The sequence below is a fragment of the Ictalurus furcatus genome, chromosome 10 (assembly GCF_023375685.1).
Source record: "Ictalurus furcatus strain D&B chromosome 10, Billie_1.0, whole genome shotgun sequence".
NCBI classification, from domain to species: domain Eukaryota; kingdom Metazoa; phylum Chordata; class Actinopteri; order Siluriformes; family Ictaluridae; genus Ictalurus; species Ictalurus furcatus.
In genome coordinates, this window is record NC_071264.1 from 15,290,390 (window position 1) to 15,313,726 (window position 23,337).

The following is a 23,337-nucleotide window of genomic DNA, read 5'->3' on the forward strand; positions in this document are numbered from 1 at the left end:
CTCTTTGGCCTGGAGAACTCGACAGTCTGAGGGATCGGAGATCACGGGCATTCAGAAGTGGTTTTCTGCCTCAACCTTTACGCACTGAGATCTGACCGGATTTCTTGAATCTTTTAATTATATTGTACACTGTAGAAGGAGAAATGCCCAAAATCCTACCGATTTATCTTTGAGGAATCTTGATCTCAAAGTGTTTGATTAATCGCTGAAGCATCTTTTAGCAGATTGGCGAGCCTCGACCCATCCTTGCTCTTGAAGGACTAGGCCTTTTCTGGAGACTCCTTATATACTATGATTAAAGGATTGCCTCACCTGTTTCACATCACCACCTTATTTCAACTTGTCACATCACTGTTCGTCCTAAATTGCCCCGTCCCAACTTTTTTAGAACATGTTGCATGCATCAATTTCAAAATATACATTTATCTTAAAAAAAAAAAAACTATGCAGTTGATTAGGTAAAACATTAAATACCTTGTCTTTATACGGTTTACAAATATATATATATATATATATATATATATATATATATATATATATATATATATATATATATATATATTTTTTACAAATCACTCCTCTTGTTTTTATTAGCATTTTCCATACTGTCCCATCTTTTTCGGAATTGGGGTTGTAATTGGGTATTGGGTCACGTTCTTTCTGTCGCATGTTAATTTGGATTTGTTATGAATTTAGTTTGACTGATTAGAGATTAAAAAATGTGAAGTACAGGTTTTGTCCCTGATCTTATTTTGTGGCATCGTGTGTGTGTGTGTGCGCGTATTTGACCCTAGGCAGAGGACAGGAGCACTGTGGAGAATCCTGCAGATCTTGATGTGCAAGAACACACCCCCACCCATCCTCAGCTACCTGTGTCTAAGGTACTGACTCTGAGAACTAAAGCTAAATTTGTGATCAATCAACATAGAGAACAGCTTTATTTCATTGTGCCATTACTTAGGGTTGGAAGTTCAGTTACATGACGAATGGCACTTAGATGATATTAGAACACTCAGTTCCTCCCATATGTGCTAGCCTGTTGGACTCGGCACCAAATGCAAAAACCTGGCACTTGAGTGGAGACTGTTAAATAGGAGAGAGAGAGAAGGTTTGCCTAAAAGAGGTGTATGAATAGAAATAAAGACATGATGGGGCGAGCACAGACCAAGCAACTAGTCCTCAAGACGAGGAACTTTTAGAGGTGATGTCCAGTTCACTCTCTCTGAGCTCTTCAGACACATGACCGTGTTATCCTTGAATTTTTAGCAAAGATGTAGTTGAAGCACCAGAGTCAAGTGCTGCCGTAAATCTACCCAAAACGAGACTAATTGCGCCATTAAGATTTTAGACTCTGCACATTTTTCATGGTAAATTGGTTCTGGGCTGTACGAGGGGAGGGGTGTGAAAGGTGCTGAATCGGCTGATGAGAGAGCAGCATGGGGAAAAGTGCACTTTCAGCTCTTATGATATTTAAGAGCGTGTGTATATGCATGTTATGGGCAAAAGAGGACAAGCAGAAACCCTGTTGCTGAGATGAAGGCCGGCTTTGTTTGTGAAAAACTAACCAGAGCTTTGTCTTTCTTACTGTAAAAAATACAAACTGGGGAGGAGTAAATATGGAGATGGTGAATGCTTTAGGTCCTGTTCAGACTCTGTATTAACCACCAGTCCTGGTTCACAAAAGGACATGCAAGACAGAGAGTTGTTCACACCTGATATTTTCAAGCATGTCTAATGAAGCAACTTGACATCACTTAAAAACCAGCCCTAAACGTTTTAGTTCAATATATTTAGCCTGTTGCTCAGATTGTCTGAGGAAAGCTATACTCACGCTGTCAGTCGTAGACTGTCCAGCATTTGGTACAGATTTTGCTCAGATTTCAACAGCCATGCAAACAAAAAGTAGTAAATAAAAACCAACGTAAAGTGTGAGTCGTAGACAAATTTAGCCACTGTCTAGTAGGAGGAAGGGAGCAAGGGATTGAAATAAAATATCAGTTCATCACACACAGCTCTAATGAACTTGATCACAGTGCACAAGGCTATAAATTCAAAGTCCATGTAATAATACCTTTTTGACACTCTTGACACAATGAATCACGTTACGCTCCGTTTGTTCGTATGAATCTCTCACACTGTTACAGAGGCACTTCTCATTATGCTGTATTACGTGTTTGTGTAATCTAGAGCTCCGGAGTGCTTTTAAAACTGGATACATTAATAACAGTGTCTTTTTCTTTTGTACCTGCACATATTGTTCAGTGCAACACATCCAACAGACAGGAATTTCAATCTCAAAACCAGAATGCTATAAATCCCATGAACGTGATCACATCTCTAGCATTATTTGATTGGCTGGAATGAAAGCACTCTTTATACTTTTATCATATTCCATCGCAGTGTCTCTCTGTATCGAGGTGATAGAATTATCTAAGCAAATATCAGGGCTAATGATCTGTTTGACTGCAACAGGGCTTTGGGGATGATGCTGTCCTTCCAGAAGACATTGATGATGATGACCCAGAGCTGATTCTGGATAGTAACATTCGTTATGCCAAATCTCGAATCACTCTGGAGCTCCTGACAGGTGAAGAGAGAGAGATGGCCGTGGATGAGGAGGAAGATGAAGAGGAGGAAAGAAACAGTTTGAGAAGTGATCGGGACAGTCCACCGTCGTACCACAATGAGCAGTCACCTTTCAGGGAAGAGGAAGCTATATCAAACCCCTACCAGACCTTTACCCAAGCTGAAATACAGCAGCAGGTATGACTGTGTGTGAGTCAGAGAACTGACCATCTATTTGTAGAAAGTTCATCCCTTAGAGCAGATTTGTGCAAAAGAAAAGAACCTTGATTAAATGATTTGGAAGAAGAAAGAATAAAAAATTCTGTCTAAATATCAGAGAGGCATTTTTGTGACTAATGTGAGTTGTGGTAGGTGTGTTCACTCGGACCCATCATTCTGAGACGATTCAATGTGTAAAAGTATATGTGACCACCAGCAATGTAACGTGGGACAGTTTGGTACTCTTTTGAGTCAGTGAACTACAGTGCAATGTGTTGTTCATTCCTTCCTTTATTAATACATTCATTTATTCACTTATCTTCAGTAACTGCTTTATCCTGATCAGGGTCGTGGTGGATCCTGGGAAAACTTGGTGTGAGACAGGATTATTATACCTTGAATGGGATGCACCATGCACACATGTTCACACACTCATTCATACATGGGGCAGTTTTGTGTAGCCAATCCATCTTTTTGGGAGGAGGGAGGAAACCGCAGACCCGGAAGAAACCAGCACGTGGACCGGGAGACACTGCGAAACGCCACACACATAAACCTGATCGACCCCTGGAGCTGTGAGGAGGCACTTGTAGCATTGAGGAAGTCCATGCCTCTTTGGCTGGGACTTACTGGCACAGAAAAGCACCGAGGCGGGGGGTCCAAAACCTGTTGGACAGTGTTTTTAAAACTACCAGGGCTAGATTTTTTTTTTTAAAAAACATTGTCAAATGTTTTAATTTTAATTACTAAAACACTAGTAGTAAAGCAACACTCTTGTGCTGTACTATCACGTTTTTGGGCATTGCTTCAGTTGGGATTAACTACCAATTTCCCCCTTTTCATTTATTTGTGGATTTGGAATGATATTTCACATCCCTTACTGTAAATCCTGAGACCGATGCACTACACTAACCAGCATGGTTTATTCCATGATTACATTGTCGATACAATTACGACCAAATATCTTTTTTTTTTTTTTATTATTATTATTATTTTATTCCTGCTGTAGGTGGGGGAGGACAGTGCTGCAAATAAAGAGGACTTTGAAACAGAACTGGAGTCAAGTATAAATCTCCATCAGCGTCCCCTCAGTGAGTGTGTGTCTGTTTTCACTGATGGAGTTATGTGTTTCTAATGTAGCTTTGTGTTTTATGTATGCAGTATTTGATTGAACTGCAGCCACAGACATCTTAATCTACGTGCATATGAAACAGGAATAACATTTAAATAGGTTAGCTTGTGTAGTTGTAATCGTCTCTCAGTCAGCCGAGGCCATTTCATATATTAGAAACTCAAGTTCGATCATAAGCATGCTCCTCAGTTTCATAGCGTTTGAGAACTGGTGAGTAGTCTAGTGATCAGACTTGATCATTTTCCTTTTAATCAGCCTGTGTTGGCTTTAACAGCTTTGGCAGCATGAACATGTCTCAACCCAGATAGTCACAGCAGTGGGAGACAGGCTAGCTGGCAACGTCCTAATCAGTGTCAAGTCTGTCACGTCACTGTCACTATTATAAGATGGTCTAGCTTCCACTAAAAATTCACTGTCAAAATGTCAAGCTATTTATATCAAACATAAATTTTCTTGCCTAATACTTTTGCTTTGCAGATAGGAACTCATTTATATCATAGCCCCAGGCCTTTGTGGTGTTTTCAGATGGCTTGCTTGGCCAGTCTGACTTTGACAGCAGATTTATTAAGCTAGGCTTGACAAACTGCCAAAGGCAGACAAATATTGATCTCCTGACAAGCTATTTAGTTTATTTGGATTAAATCTTTTTGTAGCACCAGTATGTGCTTACTGTTTGTTACCGTATTATTGGTAAAGGGTTGTTCACCATTTCTGGTATTTCCTAGAAAGATGGAAATAAATCCCAAAATATGAAGATTACAAATGCTTCTGGAAAAAACTCTCTCTCCCTAACCACTGCCCCCATTCTAGCTCTGTCTGTGAGACTGTGAGTTTAGGTTTGTAGCCTTTTGTGATTGCAAAATTGATATCCACTTAATGGTACTTGCCTTTCAGCTGCTGAGCTTAAGGTGTAGGCTATGTGTGGGCATACTGCAGCTTTATTTAGCTAAGGTAACACAAATGCAAATTAATGGACACACACACACACGTTGGTTTAACTACATTTGTGAGCTACGTCTGTGATTTCAGGTCAATCGGCAAGGACATGGCTGGAGTTAGCAGAGAGCGAGGTGGACTCAGATTCCAGGAACGAAGGCTCAGAACTCACTCTGACTGACACGGACACAGAGTGAGTGATACTCATATCTCTATCATGTTTAGCAAACTGCACATAGAAAATCCTGCCTGTAGGCAGGATTTGCCAATTAGGCATTTTAGGATTAGTCTGCTCTGAGAGTTTGGTCTGAAGTGTGAGAACACATGCTGCTGCTGGTACTTAGGTACTCACTGAGCACTTTATTAGGAACACTGTACGAATACTCTGTAGGGCCTACCTTTACTCACAAAACATTCCTTTGAGATTCTGGTCCATGTTGACATGATTGCATCATGCAATTCCTGCAGATTTTTCAGGTGCACTTTCATGCTGTGAATCTCCTGTTCTAAAAACATCTCAATGGTGTCAGATGCAGTGACTGGGAAAGCAACTGAAGAACAGTCATCTAGTTATCTTAGTTACTGGTGCCTTTCTGTCGGCTCAAACCAGTCTGGCCATTCTCATCAACAAGGCGTTTCCAGCCACAGAACTGCCACTAACTGGATCTTTTTTTTCTTTATTGCACCATTCGGAGTAAACTCTAAAGACTATTGTGTGTGTGTGTGTGTGTGTGTGTGTGTGTGTGTGTGTGTGTGAAAAGTTACAAAAATACTCAAACCAATTCGTCTGGCACCAACAGTCAAAATCACTAAGATCCCATTTTTCCCCATTCTGATGGCTGATATGAACATCACCCAAATCTGCTGGCCTGTATCTGTATGATTTTATGCATTGCACTGCTACCATGCCATTGGATGATTTAGATAATTGCATGAATGAGTAGGTGTACAGGTGTTCCTAATATAGCTCTATGGTGTGTATCTGTAACAGGAATTGCTTGGTGTGGTGTGTGTTGTGTTGTATCCCCACCTACTGGACTAAAGACAGTATTACAGAATGACCTACACAGGAATCCATCAGTACCATCACAGACATGGTTAAGAGTATAATCACAGCTAAAACGGTATTCAAATGGTGCTGTAGCTAAGTTTACAAAAACAATGGCAATAGGGTCAAAGATGACTAAATAAATTTTTTTAATGTGTTTATACTATACTTCAGAATATGTTCTATACAGTTGTATTATTTTATTCAGTATTATTGTGAAAATACATTTAAATTAACAGAATCTGAACCTTTTAAAGTGTCAATATAATCAAACATAAGGAAAGTCTTTAACAGTACTACTTGAATATTATTTACAAAACCACACTGCAATAAAATATTTTATTTTGAAATGGAGATTTGTTGCAATTGGACTTGTATTTACTTCTTTGTCCTATTTATTTATAAGGGTATACATGTAATATGTGTTATGCTTTTATGATTTAAGTCAATTAAAGTGTTGCTTTTTTTTTGTTAGTCTTGCAAGTCAGACTGGTGCAAACACTGGTACCTTTTGTAATAAGACGCTGTTTGATTCAGATTTCAGGGTTTTTTTTTTCTTAGCCCACTGAAGCCCACTTCACCACGAAGTGCCTCAAACTAAATTCTTGATTACATATTTTAGACGAATGACTCTGTTTTGCATAGAAAAGCCCATTGTGCCATGAGGTTCAGAATTCATTTCTCTGACATAAACACACCTGATGTCACAACAATATCGCATCAACAATAAATAGATTTCCTTTATTTTTTTTTTACTCGCCAAATCTTGATTGTCTTTGATATTTAGCTTTTGTTTTGTGAAACCATGTTTTAGCAGCTTTGTACGTTTATAAGACTTTATAAGACAATTTTGACTGATAGTTTCTGTGAACAAAGATGTGTGAGATTAGTTTACCTATCTTCTACGTTGTTTCTGATCACTAATCACACATCAGTAATTCAACTGGAATAAGCTTGAATTCTAGTAGCTAGATTTTGAACAGATTCTGAATTACGTAGACATGCAGCTGTTGGTAATAATGCATGAAAATAAGCAAAGAGCAACAATCGTCAGGTCAGAGCAGGCGTGGGAGAGACGGACAGACAGACAGACAGGGAGAGACTGAGAGACAGACAGACAGACAGGGAGAGACTGAGAGACCGACAGACAGGGAACGAGGCGGACACAGACGGACAGATTGCGAGACGGAGGGAGACACAGACGGAGGCAGGGACTGAGACACAGACAGACAGAGATGGAGGGAGACAGAGACGGAGGGAGACGGAGACTGAGAGAGACTGGGGGAGAGAGAGAGACAGATAGAGAGAGAGAGAGAGAGAGAGACACAGACGAAGACACAGACTGAGGGAGGCGGAGACACAGACGGAGGGGGACTGAGAGAGACACAGACAGAGGGGGACTGAGAGAGACACAGACAGAGGGGGACTGAGAGAGACACAGACGGAGGGGGACGGAGAGAGACACAGACGGAGGGGGACGGAGAGAGACACAGACGGAGGGGGACGGAGAGAGACACAGACGGAGGGGGACGGAGAGAGACACAGACGGAGGGGGACGGAGAGAGACACAGACGGAGGGGGACGGAGAGAGACACAGACGGAGGGGGACGGAGAGAGACGGAGACACAGACTGAGGGGAACGGAGAGAGACAGAGATGGAGTGAGACAGAGACACTGACAGAGGGAGACAGAGACACAGACGGACCGAGACACAGGCAGAGACGGAGACAGAGAGAGAGACGGAGACAAAGGGAGAGAGAGAGAGAGACGGAGACAAAGTGACAGAGAGTGACTGAGACAGACGGAGTGTGACGGACAGAGCCACAGACAGCGAGCGAGACAGAGCCACAGACAGCGAGCGAGACAGAGCCACAGACAGAGGGAGAGGGAGAGCCACAGACAGAGGGAGAGACAGAGACTGACAGAGGCTTCTGTGATAGTAGCCTCCACACTGAAAGGCTTGAAGCTGTATTGGGATGCAGCTGAGACCCTGACAGCTGCTTTTGCTGTCAGTGAGTGATGGAGAATTAAGAGATCAGGTGTGTGTATGTGCACGTGTGCACGTGCCTGTGTACGTGCAGGCATACGCATGATCTTTTACGCAGCATGCTGAACATTTGAAATAAGATTTCAGTCAGCAACAGGCCCTTAGGGTTGCATCAGTGTTTGGCTGAATATAAAGTGGAATTTGCATATAGTGAGTGTTTATGTAGCCATATAGATTGTGTGTGACCTCCAGAGAAAAACACAAATCCAACTGTCAGAGATGCACTACTGTTACCCCACACATTATATTCCTTTCACACCACTGCTCTGTTTATTTATTATTATATATGATTTTGTGTCTAGTGTTGATCTGCTTGTCAGAATTTAAATGTACTGAGCAGAAATGATGTTTTCTTAATTATTTTTTGATGCTTCACTAATTTACAGGGTTAAGGACATGTCTGCGTGTATAACAGAAGAGAAAATAGTTTTCCATGTCCACAGGTCTGCACAGCTGTCTTCATATGGCAGAAGGAAGAAGAGAAGTCAGGGCACTGCAATGGGGCTGATGAGAGACGAACACAGGTTGGAGAGCATTATGATGTGTTAAAATGCATTATGGACCTTTGGGGAACTGTGCTGGTGAAGATTCTGCTACAAACATTACTGTTTATAGTTCAGGTTTGTTAAATTGTAGACATGCTGTAATATATGTGTGTGTGTGTGTGTGTGTGGTATCAGTGATTTGCCAGAGAGAGAGGATGGAGAGGGAGAGGAAACCCCCATCTTCAGTCACTGGGGTCCCCCACGCAGGTTATTCCTTTTTTTTTATTTTATTTATTTTTTTGCTTCTACATTGATTTTATCTGTTTTATATTTAGTCATTACAATGTTAGTTGTTTCCAATTTTCCAGCAGACGTTTATTGTGTATCAGAATCTCAGATTCATTCAGCATATTGTTGGTGACTGTGTGATACCTGTGCAGTAAGCATACAGGGCTGTGAAAAAGTCCTGATTTCTTCTGTTTTTGTGTATCTCATACTAAATATTTTGGTATATATTCAAACTAAATACAGCATAAAACAAAGGCAACCCGAGTAAACACACAATACAGGTTTTTTTTTTTTTTTTTTGAAGCTAAAAAGTGATCCAACACCTATCACCAATGTGAAAAACTAATTGCCCTCTTAAACTTAATCTGATTTGTGCCACCTCTAGCAGCAATAACTGCAACCAAACACTTCTGATAACTGGAGATCAGTCTTTCACTTACTTCTAGGACTAGGATTTACTCCTATGCTTTGGATCATTGTCTTGCTGCATAATCCAGTTGCGCTTGAGTTTCAATTTACGTACTGAAGACCGGACATTCTCCTTTAGGATTTTCTGGTAGAGACTGATGTATTTCAATCTCCTTCTTACTTATAATTTCTGGAATTTATTTAATCTTTGGCATAGTGTGTTACTGGGTAAGATCTTTTAACCAACTTCATGCTGTAGAAAAAGTTCTATTTAAGTGTTGATTTTGATTGAACAGGGTTTGCAATAATCAGGCCTGGTTGTGTCTAGTCCAGCTGAACCCCATTATGAATGCAGTTTCATAGATTTGGGGAATTAGTAACTATGGGGGCAAATACATTTTCACACAGGCCCAGTTGGTATTGGATAACCTTTTTGCTTCAGTAAATAACATCATTTAAAAACTGTATTTTATGTTTACTCGGGTTGCCTTTGTTTTATCTTGGATTTTGTTTTCATTTCTGAAATTGTTTACTGTGAGATATACAGAATAAATCAGGATGGGGCAAATACATTTTCACAGCACTGTACATAATGAATGAGGTCATTTGGGATTTGACTTAGCTGTGTATTGCATGAGTTTAAATAAATACAAATTATTATTGTTTGATGTCGAGGTAAAGATGGATCCTGGGTAGCACAATATATACACCAATGGTTATGATATGATATTGCCTTCTAATCGTTTTCTTTAATAGACATCCTTTAAACGATTTTCACATTCCATGATTTGTGTGAAATGAATGCATAGCGTATCTTCTAATATTGTATAAAAATGCAGGCTAGTTAAGATTATATGCATTACAGTACTGAAAATTGCCATAATTAAGGTTTGACTGTAGGTGTAGAGACATTTGTCAGGCCTAATAACATATAAGATGACTAAACCTGGTGTGTGGGTTTGTGATTGTGTTTTGTAGAGTGGAGGTTTGGCTGGACCCTGGCGAGTCTCTGGGCATCAGCATCGTTGGCGGGCAGTCAGTTATAAAGCGCCTGAAGAATGGAGAAGAGCTGAAAGGCATCTTCATTAAACAGGTGCTTCCAGACAGCCCTGCAGGACGCACACATGCACTCAAAACTGGAGACAAGATCTTGCAGGTGAGCAACACGTGCACACACACACACACACACACACACACACACACACACACACACACACACACACATACAAAAACATACAGGGTCTCCACAAACCAGCTGTGCTACTTCCAAGATGTGTTCTTGGTACAGAATAATACTACAAAATGTTCATGATACACAGATGTGTAGCTGGTATAATAATATAATTGATTGCACAAAAATCTTACACAGTGTCTTATTCCGTTCCTCAGGTGGCAGGTGTGGACCTGCAAAATGCCAGCCATGAGGAGGCAGTGCAGGCTATTAAAAGTGCTCCGAGCCCTGTGGAGTTCATCGTGCAGAGCCTTTCATCCACTCCCCGGGTATTGCTCATGACTATTTCTCAAAATTCTCTACTGTCAAATCTTTTTTTTTTCTCCCCCAGCTGTCTTTGCTACATGTTCACAGCTTTTCATCTCCATTTATACATTGTGGCATCATTAAAGAATCAATTGAGCCAAGAGTAAAATGTAAAAAAAAAAAAAAAGGAAAAAAAAAGGTTGTTTGACTACTGAAACAAATGAATAACATCATAAAATTACAATATTGGTCTAATTGTAAGGAATAAAACTCTTAGTAGTGTGTTGTTACAGGAAAATAATCAATCAGTACGTTTACATGGACAACAATAATCCGATATTAACCAGATTTAAGACAATACTCGGATTAAGAAACTAGCATGTAAACAGCAATTATTGATGACCTTAATCTGACTAAGGTCATACTCGAAGTAAACACAAATTGAATTAAGACATGTGGAGTACTCCTGTTTTAGTCACATTATCAATGTGTATTACAGACATGTACACACCTTAATCACACTATTAACGTCATGTGGGAGTTTTCACCGCACTTTGCGACAAGACGCGTACACACACGGCAGTGCTCAACCATTTGATGGCAAACAAGAGAGCACGGCTGCGTCCCAAACCGCGTACTTACCTACTAAATAATAGGAGAAATACATGTATTTCATGTATATCTATGCGGTTTTGGACACAGCCCACGGCTTCAAGCAGTCATCTATTTGCACGTTTAGCGTGACAAATAATTAACTGCAGTTGAAGCTTTTGTAAAATTAAAAATAAATACATCCAGGACTGTATACAGTACCATAACAAAGATGAACTGTATGTTAATATGTGAAATTCTGGAGGGAACATCGGACGGCGTAGTGCGGTGATGTAATGATGTGTGCCGTTAATCGATCTATGTTCTATAACATGTAAAACAGGAACATGAAAGGAATATTCTCAAAGCAACTCATGTAAACACCTTAATCACAGTATTGTCTTACTCAGAATAAGGTCAATAATTAGATTACTGTTGTCCATGTAAATGTAGTCAGAGACAGAGTGGTGGGACGTGGCCCAGCACTAAGCAGAGTTAATGTCATCACCCTGAAGTTGATTATTTTCCTATACCAACATGCTGAAGTGATTTATTCTTCTTATACCACTCCAATTTGCTAAGTGAGTGAGTTGTTGTTATAGAAATAATGAGAAATTAGAAAGGCTGCAACAGGATTGAGAATTCAGCAGTGCTGTGGTATAATGTCATTTAAACAGTTTTTTACATACAACTCTGATTTAAAATTTGGGTCACATATCTGGCCGGAGTCTGCTGCTGGTGTGGAGATGTTGATTTCAGCTTCAAGATGGCTGCTTCTACTGTTTGTTTTGTTTTGTTTTTTAGCTATGCAACATATGCTGTGTTTATAGATAAGGCATCCAATGGCAGACGTATACAAGAAGCTCTGAGAAAAGTCTGTAACTATTTAGCCGTGCAGTTTGCATGATGCTAAACTGGAGGCTGGAAACTTAATCTTAATTTGCCATATGAATGCCTCCAGTGTAAAATTCGAGCAACAAATGTTAGGGAAAAACAAAACTACTGAGAGAGAGAGAGAGAGAGAGAGAGGGAGAGAGTGTCTAGGATGAAGTTTATTTTTAGTGTGATGCTATTAGATAAGTGATATGGATATATCTAGCTTTTAAGCTTGTTGGAGTCAAGAACCCCCCTTTTTTGAAAATAATGCCTGACTTTTGTTCATAGAGTCTATTAATTAAATCTTGGGCTTGTTTTATGACAGACATTTTCAGTACATTTCCCATTACTACATGGTTATATATCTATTTTCAGATCTAATCTGCTTCTGCTGTGTCACTGATGTGAGAGATTGGTTCTGCTCACCACAGGAGCACATCTGCTGCATGACTTTTTCTGCTTTGTTGCCTGTTGCTTTATTAAGTCTCACTCTGTGTGTGTGTGTGGGTGTGTGTGTGTGGGTGGGTGTGTAGCCTGTTTCAGTCACAGCCTCAAGTATAAGGCAGCACAAGGCCAAGAGGAAAGGCATACTGGTGAGCAGCTTGATCTCTCCCTTTATCCCTTTTATTTCCCTAACTTGGTTTAAATCTAGGTTTCGTCACTCTATTAAGCACCATGTTTTGTTTGATAAAATGTATTTGGAGCTCGTGAGAGACAGCTGCCAAGATGTTAGGGAGGACTCAAATTCTAGTGTAATTCACTCTACAGAATGAGATGTGATGACTGGGTTTGTCTTTGTGTTGGTATTGGGAGATCTAAGCAGGACTCAACTACCAATATAGTAATAAACAGTATCTTACAACAGCAAATTCCCTTCTTACTCTTATAATAATTACTGCGTTTGAGTCCAAGAATCAGTTGTGTTGTGTGTAAATGTAGATAATCAATTGTGCTGTCAATTGCATCCCGAGTGCAAATAGCTTGGTGAAATAATGTAGACAATGTTCTACTCTGGTCTGTTGCATGCATGTACAGGTGTATCTAAAAAAAAAATTAGAATATTGTGGAAAAGTTTAATTTTGTCCTGTAACTTAATTCAAAAAGTGTAACTTTCATATATTGTAGATTCATTACACATAAAGTGAAATATTCAAGCCTTTTTTTTGTTTTAATCTTGATTATGGCTTATAGCTCATGGAAATCAAAAATCCAGTATCTCAAAATATTACAATAAAAAAATTATAATACAGAAATGTCGACCTGAGAAGAGCTCTAATCAGATAATTAACTCGAAACACCTGCAAAGATTTGCTGAGGCTTTAATCTCTGTCTGTTTCAGTACACACAACCACAGTCATGGGGAAGATGAAAGTAAATGTTGCATTTAATTTGGAAATCAAGGTCCCAGAGTCTGGAGGAAGAGTGGAGAGGCACAGAATCTAAGTTGCATGAAGTCCAGTATGAAGTTTCCACAGTCAGTGATGATTGGGGCGGGGGGTGGGGGGGGGTTATGTCATCTGCTGGTGTCACTCCACTGTTTTTTCTCAAGTCGCGAGTCAAAGCAGTGTCTATCAGGAGATTTTAGAGCACTTCATACTTCCATCTGCTGAGGAGCTTTATGGAGATGCTGATTTCCTTTTCCAGCAGTACTTGGCACCAGCCTACAGTGCCAAAACTACTAGTAACTGGTTTGCTGACCATGGTATTACTGTGCTTGATTGGCCAGTAATAAATAAATAAATGTGTGAATAGTAAGTAATCACCATATATACCAGATATGATACTGCTTTATAATATACTGCTAGAGGTGGTGCAGAATTGAGCACATATTTAAAAAAAAAAAAAAATTATCAGGTTTTATTATCTTTAACACTGTCTCTCATCTGAATTCTAAGCAGTTTGGACTTGAATCAGATGTGCTGCTACAAGGAAAAGAATATTGAGCAGTGGGTCCCCAGGGAAAGAGCTGTGAATTTCTTTTCTCCACTTTATCACACTGCCTTACTCCTCTTAATTATAACCCATCTAGTGTACCCTTCAGGATCTCTGAAAATGTCCTGAATTGAGACACTACACAGTGAAATTGAGTGGACTGTGTGTAAATAGCATGTTTCCATTGTCTTTGTCCTTCACAAGGATTTGAAACACCTCCATAAATGCAAAGGCAAAACCATGCATTTATCATGATGCTTTTGTTTACAGCATATATAATCACCAGAAAATCAAGAATATAGCTTATTTAAATGCAAGGCAGAGAAAGTGGAAGAAATGAGAACACATTTCAAAAGAAATGGTGTCATCTCCTCTGGGAGCATCTTTTTTACTGAGCTCAGAAATGGCCAAATTCTTGATTACAACAGCTTTAGTTTGTAATTAAATAGAAATAGCAATAATTGTTCTAATTGCTCCTTCAGTCGTTAGTATGCCACATGGCTCCTGAGGATATGTGAGATTATTCAGCCCAATCAGTACAAGTCTCCTCATTAGTTGCTAAGAAATTTAATTAACATTACAGCCCATTTCCAAACAGTAGCTCAGTGTCTTCTGGAGCAGAGAGAGATATAGTGTGGATTAAGAAAACCTACAAAGGTCAACAGGGGAAGCCTCAGGAGAAAAGGGTTATGCTGAAATTCTTGCACAAGTATGAGTTTGGACTTTACGTTTTGAGCCACATTTTTAGGTTGCTTGAAATAAAAAGCTGCGTGATTTCAATATGAACCACTAAGCCTGAAGCTCTTTAGCTTCTGCATCATTCATTAGGTACTAATCAGGCATAAGTAAGTCTTGATGAGTCAGAGCAGGTACTCAACACTCTTGAGGATGCTACTCCCTCTGCTACGTGGCTTCATCCACAGGTCATTAGCGAGCAGCACAAATGGCTGATTCATACTATCTGATCAGGCAAGAACGGCCATGAAGCGGCAGCTTCATGCAGCAGCAAAGCACATTCGTTAAACACGGCCATTGTTTGATAAATATCTAGCATATAACCTGTTTATTTCGACAGCTTGATGATGACGTGAGCCTTCACAAGCACGATATGTGGGGGTATGTTTGCGTGAGTAGAGTATGTAAGCAGCCTAGAGTCTGTGCTAAATGAATAAATGTAGATGTACTCTCTTGTAGCCTGCAGTTGTTTAAGCTGCTTTTCAGAGCACAACTGTTCTCTCACCTTGGAGCAGGCAGGGGTATGGGAGAAAGCAATCTGTCCACTCTTTGTAGCATTTTTATCCCAGCACTCCACTTCAGAGCATGACAGAGCATCTTTTACTTTTTTCTTTTCATATATTTTTTATTTTTTGGTCCGTTTCTGTTTCAGCACTTATACAGTACATCCTGCTGCTTTTTCTTCGAGACTCACCAGGAGGTTGATGATGTAAATGTCAGTGAATGCATGGGTCAAGTCAAGTGGCTTTTATTGTCATTTCAGCCATGTACATCTTGTGCAGAACACAGTGAAAAGAAACAACGTTCCTCCAGGACCATGGTGCTATATAAAGCAACACCGTAACCACATGAGACAACATAGGACTAAATAAGACTTGCACGTTTCTACATAAAGTGCATGTGCAAACGTATGCAAACAACACAAGACAGTAAAGTAACTGCTAAAACAGGACAATAGGCACAGTAAGTGATAGTGTAGCACTGACCAGCACACAGTTCTAGTAAGAAAGTGTCTGATAAAACAGGTAATGCAAAAGATTAACAATATCAAAAAAATGCTTTGAATGTAAGCATAACATGCTATGACTTAGTATTGAGCAGATAAGCTTATACCAAATGTGGACATAGCAGTTATTGCGGTAGCAGCCAGGTAAAGTGTATAATAGTGACATGAAATTAAATACGATATTTTTATAAATACAGTAGCAGCAAAAAAAATGCAGTACAGTTGATACAGAAATGTGCAAATATAGCAGTTGGAGTTGGATGGTGTTCTGTGTGTGTGTGTGTGTGTGTGTGTGTGCTTGTGCTTGTCAGTCCAGTCTCTGAGTACTGAGGAGTCTGATGGCTTGGGGGAAGAAACTGTAACACAGTCTGGCCGTGAAGGCCTGAATGCTTTGGTTAATTTTTTCCAGATGGCAGGAGAATGAAGAGTTTGTGTGTGGGATCATCCACAATGCTGGTGGCTTTGTGGATGCAGCGTGTGGTGTAAATATCTATGATGGAGGGAAGAGAGACCTTCTCAGGGGAGATGATCTTCTCAGCTGTCCTCACTATCCGCTGCAGGGTTTTGCGATCTGATACGGTGCAATTTCCAAACCAGGCAGTGATGCAGCTGCTCAGGATCCTCTCAGTAGTTCCTCTGTAGAACATGGTGAGGACGAGGGGTGGGAGATGGGCTTTTTCAGCCTTTTCAGTATGTAGAGTGCTGCTGGGCTTTCTTGGTTAGGGAGCTGGTGTTGAGGAACCAAGTGAGGTTTTCCGCCAGATGAACACCAAGGAATGCTGTTCACGATCTCCACAGAGGAGCAGTTGATGTTCAGCCGAGTGGTCGCTCTGTGCTTTCCTGAAGTCAACAACCATCTCTTTTGTTTTTTCTCACGTTCAGAGACTGGTTGTTTGCACTGTACCAGTTCGTTATCCGCTGCACCTCCTCTCTGTAAGCTGACTCGTCATTTTTGCTGATGAGACCATCATGGTCGTGTTATCAGCGAATTTCATGATGTGATTTGAGTTGTGCATTGCTGCACAGTTGTGAGTCAGCAGAGTTAACAGCAGTGGACCGAGCACACAGCCCTGGGGGGTCCCCGTGCACAATGTGGTGGTGCTGGAGATACCTTCTCCGTTCCGGACTGACTTAAGTCCCCTAGTCAGGAAGTCCAGGATCCAGTTGCAGAGAGAGGTGTTCAGGCCCAACAGGCTCAGCTTTCCAGTCAGGTGCTGAGGAAGTCTCTGAACAGCATTCGAACATAGGTGTGCAATGACTGGTGGGTGAAAGGATACATAGATGGGTGGATGGATGGATGGATGGATGGATATGTGGATATGTGTATTGTATTAGACAGTTAACAGAGTCTGATCTGCACTCATGTGAATGAGTGAAAAACAGCTTTGAAACAATATCATGTCTATGCTTTAGTTAACTCTATTAATGTGTAACATTTACATTTGGAGAATTTTAATAATAACAATCTCTGCAAAATTATACTGAGCTGTTTCATAGCTACATTTCATAACTATATACCGTCTGCTTGGAGTGAACCTTATTATTATTATTAATTTAACTTCTGAATGCTTTGGTTAATTTTTTCCAGATGGCAGGAGGGTGAAGAGTTTGTGTGTGGGTGTGCAATGACTGCACACCCACACCCACAAAATATAAATCAATGAGCATTGATTTATATTTTATTTAAAAGGTTTTCAAGTAAAGATAAATAATACAGTCTACGAACATCAAGTCTACGAACATGTAGTGCTGCATGTGAAGTAGTTTACCTATGTGATTAGTTCAGGATGAACGGTTATTTAATATTCTGATCTGAGCACTATGTGTTTGTCTGTGTGAGGTAGAAACCAGAACAGCAGAGTGCGCCTCCCCCCATGCGTCTCCCTCCGCCGTACAGACCTCCCAGCCTTGTGCTGGAAGAAGAGGATCCTGTGGACGACAGAGGTTGGTGATTTTTATTTATTTACTTATATATTTTTTTTCTTTCCCACTTTTACCTTTTCCTTTGTTTATATCAAAGCATGGCCTCACGTTCATAGACATCCACTGATTGGGAGATAAATACACTCTCTTTTTAAAATTAAATATTGTGTACATAACGGGTAAGGTCTGTATCCTGGCTTTTCTGCTTCATTAAAGAAACAACCTGATGCTGCTTTTCTTTAATTCTACATTGCAGTTCCTCAGTGTCATAATTATATACTGTATATTGTGTTAATACAGTGCTCTCCACCAATATTGACACCCTTGGTAAATATGAGCAAAGAAGGCTGTGAAAAATTTTCTTTGGCTTTCATGGATATGAAACAATTGCAAACACAATACAGGTTTATCCAAACCTTTGTTAAATATATGTGCAGCAGTTATTGGCACCCCTATGAATTAATATGAGAAAAATATATTTGAAGTATATTCTCATTGATATTTTAATTTTTTTGTACATCTGGGTGACTAGGAACAGGATATTGTTCAACCATGACTTCCTGTTTCACAGGGGTATAAACATGAGGTAACACACAGGCCAAATTCCCTTAGTCATTCATAACAATGGGTAAGACCAAGGAATATAGCTGTGATGTGCAGCAAAAGATTGTTGAGCTTCACAAAATGGGAAGTGGCTATAAGAAAATGGCATAAGCATAGAAAATGCCCATTTCCACCATCAGGGCAATAATTAAGAAGGTCCGGTCAACTGGAAATGTTATGAATCAACCTGGAGTTGGACGTGTGTCTATATTGTCTCAGCACACTGTGAACATGGTTCAAGTGGCCAAAAAATCTCCAAGGACCACAGCTGGAGAATTGCACAAGTTAGTTGCGTCTTGGGGTCAGAAAGTCTCCAAAACTACAATCTGAAGTCACCTACATCACCACAAGTTGTTTGGAAGGGGTTAAAAAAAAAAAAAAAAGCCTCTACTCTCATCCAAAAACAAACTCAAGCATCTTCAGTTTTCCAGACACTACTGGAACTTCAAATGGGATCGGGTTCTGTGGTCAGATGAAACCAAAATAGAGCTTTTTGGCAATAAACACCAGAGGTGGTTTTGGTGCACACAGGGAGGTAGCCATATGGAAAAGTACCTCATGCCCACAGTTAAATATGGTTAAATGGTTAAATATGGTGGTGACTCTTTAATATTTTGGGGCAGTTTTTCTGACCGAAGACCTGGACATTTTGTTAGGATACATGGCATCATGGACTCTATCAAATATCAACAGATATTAAATGAAAACCTGACTGCCTCTGCCAGAAAGCTTAAAATGGGCCATGGTTGGATCTTCCAGCAGGACAATGATCCAAAACATACATCAAAATCAACACAAAAATGATTTACTGACCACAAAATCAGGGTCCTGACATGGCCATCCCAGTCCCCTGACTTGAACCCTATGGAAAACCTGTGGGGTGAACTGAAGAGGAGATTCCACCAGCGTGAACCTCGAAATTTTGAAGGACCTGGAGAGATTATGTATGAAGGAACAGTCTCAGATCCCTTGCCATGTATTCTCCAACTTCATCAGGCATTATAGAAGAAGACTCGGAGCTGTTATCTTGGCAAAGGGAGGTAGCACAAAGTATTGACTAAAAGGGTGCAAATAATTTTTATATATAATATATGTACACACACACACACACACACACATATATATATATATATATATATATATATATATATATATATATATATATATATATATATATATATGCAATTGTTTGATATCCATGAGAGCAGAGTATTTTTGTAAATTATTTGAACAAAAGATGAAAAGGTTAAACAATAAAGATCATTTTTCACAGCCTTCTTTGCTCATATTTACCAAGGGTGCCAATATTAGTGGAGGGCACTGTATGTTCAGAGCATCAAAAGTACACACACTTGTCACATTTCCACAATGCGAATCCACTGGATTCTTTTCACACTGCTGGGTTTTTTTGTTGTTGTTGTTTGAGTCTTTGATGATCACACAGCAGACTATTAGAGCCTATTCTTGCTATTGCTAGCTCTATTGCTTGTAGACTGTATGTTTTAGTGTCACATCTCTCTAGCATGCATCAGAGGTTATCAGAACAGTCCCCAGGGCTCACTGTGCTGAGAACTTCAGAGCTGTGTAATATTAGCTGTTATGCTAGGTGCTGAAGCACAGATCTCCAGGAACAGAGTTTGGCAGCTAGGACTTAACTCTTCTTATAACGCAGCACTGTTGAGTTCTCCATTCTGATTGGTCAGGAGGTACTGATTTATTTTTCTAATGTTCTGTAAGGAGGTGTTTATTTAGCATTTACTGTATGGAAGATGTTTCCAGTGTCAGGCTTTTTACATTTTCCAACAGAAAGCTGCATTTTTTTTTCCCTTTTGTTATTTTCGAGAGGGGAAAAAAGAGTTTCTGATGATGGAATGACTGTTAATAACTGCTACAACATAAGTGATAACAGGAACTAATTTGTTTCACGCATGCTCCACAACATTGAAATGTAAATATAAACTGGTAAAGAGTGCCATGTGTCATTCTTTAATAATAATAATAAATGTTAGTGTTGGCAAGTTGTTGTGGTATTAGAGGAATGGAACTTTTTTGGGATGTGCTGTTTAAAAAGATTTCTATATAGCACATGGAATTTGTTAAAGGACAAACTAGCATTGTTGTTTTTAGGAAAAATAATTTTTAGATAGCAAGATTTAACAGATGATGGTGCAACTTGAAAAAAAATTAAAGGCTTTATATAATGTCTTACCTTTGCGTTTGTATGATATTACATTTTAGGTGTCTTATCATTCATATTTTTAATAAGTGTTTTTGAAAACACTTGTATCAGACACAACTTTAACTTGTGTCTGAGAAAGGGTTGTATATTAAACTTCTGTCTTAAAACCTTTTCGAAAATTGATTTTGTTGCCTTTGTTATATTTAAGTGTTTTAACACTTTTGGTATAGTATCACTCCAACTCTGTCTTTAAACAGGGTGCCTGTGGGTGTTCTTAATACTTAAATTGAATACTTTTTTTAATGTTAGTTAAAGCAAAATTCAAATTTTCTTACATTTTTCAAAACTCTAGTTATCAGACATGTACACAAATATAGCTGCAAATTATGAAGCACAGGTTTTTTGAGTCAGCTTGTGTGCTAGTAACATGCTATGGCTCTGTAACTTCACATCTGGTGCCTAACAGGATCTCTGTGACTGATAAGCCCCGTTAGTGTTGATGCTCAGGCTCTTATCAGGCAGCCGTCTGTGGCCCAGGACTGCTTAATGAGAGACACTGCAGTGATGGCAGTCAATAGTTAAGCTGAGCTAAATACACCATCACCTCATATTGCTGTATGAGCCTTTACACACACTAATGTTCAGGCTGAAAGCCACTGTAGAACCCTCCAGGGCTGTGAAAGTCAGCAGTTTGCTTAATCCCTCCATATAAAACATGCTGAAGCGCCTGGATTAAGATAAGTGTAATCTACTGTGTATATTGTGTGTGTGTGTATAGAGGAACTTAGATGGGGAAACTTATGTAAAAGTTATAACAATGGGATTACTAGAGCTGGCCATGTAGTAGGACTTCAGTAATAAAGGGTTTGCTGACTGCCTTTTTCGTTTTCTGTCTGATTTCACACATCATTAAAGAGATGGATAAGACCACCATCAGACCGTTAATACGTGTGTTTTGTGTTTCCACTCCGGTGATTCCGTTGTCTCTTAAAAAAAATTAAGGCTCTTAAATCTCCCCTTCACATCTGCTCGACTGGAACAGCATATTCATGGCACGGTGCTGGCCTGGCATTTTAGCTAGAAATTTATGTGCACTTTGGAATGACTGAATGCCACCATCTGTTCCGGCCTGATGCGAGAGCAGCGGTTTGGAGAAGCACAGCAAAGGCTGGCTATTGTTTGTGTGTGTGTAAAGGGTGAGGGATCTTGAAGATGGGTCATTCATTTTCAGGCATCAGTCAGCTCGTGGAGCAGCAGTGGGGTGGGTCTTCAGAGTGCCAAAATAATCATTTACCTTGGGTCAGGATTTAGAATTATTATTAGTGGAGATGAAGAGTGGCAAAAGAGCTCTTTACAGGTTAAGAGAGCTTCTATCCTTCACCCCAAAGAATGTCAAGAAGCGATGCACCGATACTAGATTTCTCAGCCGATACCTATACCCGATTATTCAGAGTAATATCGGCCGATACCGATAGTTCTGCCTTTTATGCCTTCTTTTAAATTAATAATAATTAATTCCACAATTCTGGAAAAAAAAAAGCCATCATTCTCTCCATTTCAACAAGTTGTTTCACAGTAACTGGTCTCATAAACAGAAAACACATTACTCAGTTAACATTAGCACAGGAACTAAATTCTGATTTCTTAACTTATTGAATGTCATTCATTCATATTAACATTGACTGAATTCTAAAAAACCTCCTGTTAGTCTCATATTCACTCACCACAAACAAAATATTTCTACTCAATCACTGAACATCAAACAGGTAATGTGTAATATAAACTTTTTTTATATATATATTAACTGGATATGAAAAACACTACATATATATTTTTCTGGGATATATATATATATATATAAAACTTTATTTTATTTTTAATTACACTTGATACCAAAACTTCCACTTCACTGCTGCTCACTTCTGGTGTAAAATTTTAGCAGTGCAGAGATTACAAACTGCAGTTTTGTCATCATTTGACACGAGACATCTTTACACACAGTACGAAATCCATGTGTTTTCCCGCCCTCTTTTGATTGACAGGGTATAATCAGCCTTGATCATCAGATGTTTTGTAAACTATCGGCCGATGGCCCATAGCGCGAGAAAATAGCCTTTATCGGCCGATACTTCGGTGCATCTCTAATGTCAAGGCTAAATATAATCTTTTGCACTATCTGAAATCAACTTCCAACAAAACTGAACAGGAGAAAGTACCTGGAATAACTAACATCAGAGCAGGAAAATCTTCAGAAACTGTTGTTTATTTACGTAATGTGATGGAGAAAGTAACATGGCTTGTTTCTCTTTTTCTCTCTTAATCTAATTTCTGATATTATACCGTGTTATTATTATACTATGTGCTGTAGATCAGTGGCTGTAGATCTGAGCGACTCCTAACCTGGAAGCATGATGAAGTTTATTGTAATGTTTTCACACACAAAACCTGAGACAGAATGTTCAGATTTTGCATCGTGCTAACGTTCTTAACATTCTTAACACTTTCACGAGAAGATCTCATAATGTGCAATCTTCATTTCTTCAAACACTAGAGGTTAGCGGTACCGTGCCTCATAGCATGCTAGTCACTAGTGCTGCATTTCTGAGGAACTGTACACAGTCCGGCCCAGTGAAGTCAGCCTTCCCAGGATTTTAACTCTCTCTGTTCATGTTTAACCCCTTTACAATTAATTGCTGTAAAATTCCAGCAATAAAGTGCTTGTGTATATAAAAAAAATAAAAAATAATAATAATAATAATAAAAAAGGCTTTTCATTTGCAGTTAAATTAGACCTCTCTCCCTGTGTAATACTCCACAGTAATCTCTCTCAAAAATCCATACAAACCCCATAATGATCTTGCAGTGCTAAGCAGAATGGCTGATGCTA

The 23,337-nt window shown here is 39.4% G+C and overlaps 1 protein-coding gene across 3 annotated transcripts in view; it reads left to right on the forward strand.

Moving 5' to 3' along the window:
* patj (PATJ crumbs cell polarity complex component) overlaps positions 1-23,337 on the forward strand; it is a 163,792-nt gene that overhangs the window by 56,057 nt on the left and 84,398 nt on the right. For 2 of the 3 annotated variants that reach the window (XM_053635119.1, XM_053635118.1), the window contains exons 20-29: positions 795-881; positions 2,473-2,763; positions 3,794-3,875; positions 4,946-5,045; positions 8,391-8,471; positions 8,628-8,699; positions 10,107-10,284; positions 10,518-10,628; positions 12,606-12,665; positions 17,590-17,689. In XM_053635119.1, the coding sequence (XP_053491094.1) occupies positions 795-881; positions 2,473-2,763; positions 3,794-3,875; positions 4,946-5,045; positions 8,391-8,471; positions 8,628-8,699; positions 10,107-10,284; positions 10,518-10,628; positions 12,606-12,665; positions 17,590-17,689 (1,162 nt within the window). The remainder of the gene's footprint in view (positions 1-794; positions 882-2,472; positions 2,764-3,793; positions 3,876-4,945; positions 5,046-8,390; positions 8,472-8,627; positions 8,700-10,106; positions 10,285-10,517; positions 10,629-12,605; positions 12,666-17,589; positions 17,690-23,337) is intronic. The other variant, XM_053635120.1, reaches the window with a different exon arrangement.